Source organism: Parasteatoda tepidariorum, chromosome 2 (assembly GCF_043381705.1).
Source record: "Parasteatoda tepidariorum isolate YZ-2023 chromosome 2, CAS_Ptep_4.0, whole genome shotgun sequence".
Taxonomy (NCBI): Eukaryota; Metazoa; Arthropoda; class Arachnida; order Araneae; family Theridiidae; genus Parasteatoda; species Parasteatoda tepidariorum.
In genome coordinates this window covers 37,220,962-37,224,961 of record NC_092205.1, presented here as the reverse complement: position 1 = coordinate 37,224,961, position 4,000 = coordinate 37,220,962, and the positions used below count along the sequence as shown (strand labels likewise).

The following is a 4,000-nucleotide window of genomic DNA, read 5'->3' as shown; positions in this document are numbered from 1 at the left end:
AATAATTCTATTGAATGGAAATATTAGCGATTTCCTAATTTTTTGCCGTTTTAGTTACCAATTAAATTTAACGATTAAGCGTAAGCTTATATTTTTTACTAGAACTGAGCTACTTATGCTTAAATTTTTATTATTTTTAATTTTATAATTTTTTATTGTACTTGGAGATAAATAGTGCTATGTTCAGGTACACAGTACTATTTATATCTCCAAAGATAAAATAGTACTGTCTCTGTAATTTTTTTGATGCATATTTATTTACTAGCTTCGAAAGTAAAGAGAAATGTAGCTCAAATTTTCAGTATTTTTTCCCTTTTTTTGTCCATGTAATTTTTTTTATTTAAATTGAAACATTAACATTTTTCTTTTACGTTTTTATTACCATCTGATAGATATTAAATTTTTTTATTGTTCTTCTTAAATAGTTATTGTTTTTCTAATTTTAGAGTTTTCCTTACTAAATCAAAAACCGAATTTCATTATTTGTTCTCAGCCGTATTTTTTTAAAATTAAAAATAAAGATACAGTGTGGTACTATCTACATTTTCATAAAATATCCTGTTTTTTTTCTCATTTGTATTTTTAACTACTACATAAAAATCTTAGGCAAAGCATATAAGGTATCTAAAATTTTTTTTATATATTTCTCATTTTTCTTCCCGAATTCTCTTTCTACGATTGAATATAAAAAAGTACAATTAAAAGTCATTTATTCGATGCGTTTATTACAGGTTTATGTTAGAAAGATTATTTTGATTCATCTTATATTTTAATATTTTTACAGGAGCATTTTGTAAACGAGACTTATAAAAGCAACAAAGCTTAGCTCTCTTTTTTATTTCACGTGTTTAGCGTATTTAAAAGTTAATTTAAGGTCAACCTCTATATTTTATTAATTTTATTGCGTTTTTATTTAATGATAAATTTACAGGTAACGGAACCAAGCTATCTTATTAGTTTCATGCCTTAATTGGGTATAATACACTGCTCAAAAAAATTAGGGGAGCACATGGTTTTAGTGAAATTACGCAAATATTTACACCGATAAGTAACAAAAAAGTAATCATTTATAATGTAAGATCGAGCAGGAAAAAGAAAAAGAAAACTTCATATGCAAATAAAAGTTCATGACGTCACAAACCAGAAAAGAAGATAAGAGCAGAAATTGGGATGTAGCAGAGACGTCTGTTTCACTGCCGTAATTCAGAAAGTTAATTTCTCAGTTATTGTTTTTGAGAAAGGGTGACTTGAAAATGTCTCAACAACGTGATTTACCTGAATCCATTGCATGGCGCATCATCGGCAGACTGGAATCCGGGCAAACACAACGCAGCGTGGCGGACGCTGTTGGAGTCAGAAGTGTCGTTGCAAGGCTATGGAATCGATTCCAGGAGACTGGAAATATGAGTTGTCGGCCAGGGCAAGGTCGGCCACGTGCAACAACTGCAGCTGATGACCGGTATATACAGTTAACAGCTCGTCGTAACAGAACAGACAATGCTACTCAGCTGCAAAAACAGTTTCTCGTGGCAACAGGACGAAGAGTTTCCACTTAAACAATACGGAATAGGCTCCATCAGGGAGGTCTCTATGCTCGTAAGCCCATGGTCTGCATTCCATTGACCTCGAGCCACCGTGCGGCTAGCAGAAGATGGGCTGCTGAACATCAAGATTAGGAGCAACGCGATTGGAGCCATGTATTGTTTACAGACGAGTCTCGATTCAGTCTGGAGAGTGACACCCGACGTGTTTTGGTGTGGAGGGAAAGGGGAACTCGAAATAACCCCACTTTCATTCGTGAAAGGTCACACTACAGACGAGCTTGTTGGATGGTGTGGGGTGGAATAAGCATAGGTGGACGTACGGACCTGCATATCATTCGGAACGGTACTTTGACGGCCCGCAGATATGCAGACGAGATATTGAGACCTCATGTCATACCCTACGCAGCAGCCATTGATGATTCCTTTGTTTTACAAGATGATAATGCGAGACCACATACAGCTCGTCTTGTGAAGAGCATGCTGGAAGCTGAAACAATATAACGTATGGAATACCCTACACCCTCTCCTGACCTGAATCCAATCGAGCATGTTTGGGACGTGCTCGGGCGACGCATTGCTGCGAGACCAAGCCCTCCATTAACTCTCCGTGACTTGGAGATTGCCCTTCTTTAGGAGTGGAACTGTATTCCCCGAACTCTCATCGATACCATCATCGCATCCATGGGAAACAGGTGTGCAACAGTCTTAGCTGTTCGAGGAGACCACATGCCTTATTAACAGTACTGCATCACTTCCAAACATTACTTTTTTATCGTTTACATGTAAACCAATTGTTGCCTTAAATCAGCTTTTTGTTTTTTTTCTCCATAGTTTCCATGAATTAAAGATTAATTCCATATGTTTTTACATCTTTTTTTCTGTATCGTGCATTGATACGTATGCACTATCCATTTCATGCAGCTCTGTGGATGTCTCGCACGACTTTCTTACTTTCTTTGCTTGCTCCCCTAATTTTTTTGAGCAGTGTATAAAAAAAAACACAACTACTTCCACTNTACTTTCTTTGCTTGCTCCCCTAATTTTTTTGAGCAGTGTATTTAAGCTAAGACGAAATTTTGTGCTATTGTTACATATAATAGCCAATGCAAAAAACCACTTAATTATTCAATATAACTTCTCTTAGTAATTAATTATTTATAGAAATTTATTTATTGAAATTTATTACTTAACCCTTCGGCGCAGAATTTTTAATTAAACATATTTTCATTATTTTTTTCTTATTTCGTATTAATTAATGACAAAATAAGTGAAAATTATTATTTTCAGAATTTTAATAATTTATGATTACAAAATACAGCATGAAACAACGGTGTCTTTTTCTGAGTTGAAGGTAAAATCTTCCAAACAAGGCTTCACTTGCTAACAGTATTTTTTCAATTTTGCAGCTTTTTAGATCTAAGAGAGATAGTTATTCCTCATTTAAATATATGTTTTAATTTAAAAAATCAATTATTAATAAATTTGTGAATATGAATGAAAAAAAATTAAGAAAACATTTTTATGGATTTACATTTTAGTTCACATATAATTCCGATAACCTAACAGNGGATGTTGTCCGCCATTGCTTCTGTGGTTAACGTCACGTTGTAGTCCAACTGCAGTTGAGTTGGACGGCAATTGTAGTTCAAGATGAGCGTTCGATGACGTATACTATCAAACTCACAAATGAACCAATCGGAGGTTAGCGCTGATTTCCAGCTGACGGCGTCCTGTCCTAAGAAACCAGGCCTAGAGAGATAGTTATTCCTCATTTAAATATATGTTTTAATTTGAAAAATCAATTATTAATAAATTTGTGAATATGAATGAAAAAAAATTAAGAAAACATTTTTATGGATTTACATTTTAGTTCACATATAATTCCGATAACCTAACAGATTTTTTTTAGTAACTGCTAGGCTGTTTTCTTTTTTATTTATTTATTTATTTATTTTTTTATAATTGAAAGATACCAAAATAAAATTTTGTTTTAGAGCATCGGAAAAATATATATAAAAGAGAGACCGATCTGCGTCAAAGAGTTATATTATTATTTACTAATTACAATTCAAACTTTTTCCTTTGCTTTAAAATTATATTGCAATTTAGAATGTTTTTAATGAGGTTTTTTTTAACAACTTTGGTGATCAAGATCTTAAATAATTATGACTATTAATTTATTATTTTTTATTTAACGTAACTGAAAACTATTTTCATTTCTAACGGATGGTAAATGGGGCTCCTGTTTACATACATAAAAATTAAAAAAAAAAAGGTGCGTCTCTTTTCATTTCATTTCCGCATTCCGTCAGCGATTCTCTGATTATAAATACATATTGCCTACAAAACCTTTACAATTATTTGCCTTATAAATATTTATTTGTTTGTTTATTTTAACAGGCCAAGGATAGATTCTAAAATGTGTTATCTACCTAACTATCACAGTAGCCCAACTA

At 32.8% G+C, this 4,000-nt stretch overlaps 1 protein-coding gene across 1 annotated transcript; it reads left to right on the top strand.

The window, feature by feature from the left end:
- The first annotated feature begins 1,253 nt into the window (after positions 1-1,253).
- Positions 1,254-2,045, top strand: LOC139427207 (uncharacterized). Its single transcript, XM_071188115.1, has 2 exons — positions 1,254-1,482; positions 1,711-2,045. The coding sequence occupies exons 1-2, from the start codon at positions 1,254-1,256 to the stop codon at positions 2,043-2,045; spliced, it is 564 nt and encodes a 187-aa protein (XP_071044216.1).
- The last annotated feature ends 1,955 nt before the right edge of the window (positions 2,046-4,000 follow it).

Excerpts from the sequence above, each read along its gene's own strand:
- LOC139427207 (XM_071188115.1), top strand. The coding sequence starts at position 1,254 with ATGTCTCAACAACGTGATTTACCTGAATCCATTGCATGGCGCATCATC. Across the intron at positions 1,483-1,710 it reads TATACAGTTAACAGCTCGTC|ACGAGTCTCGATTCAGTCTG; the intron begins GTAACAGAACAG and ends TATTGTTTACAG.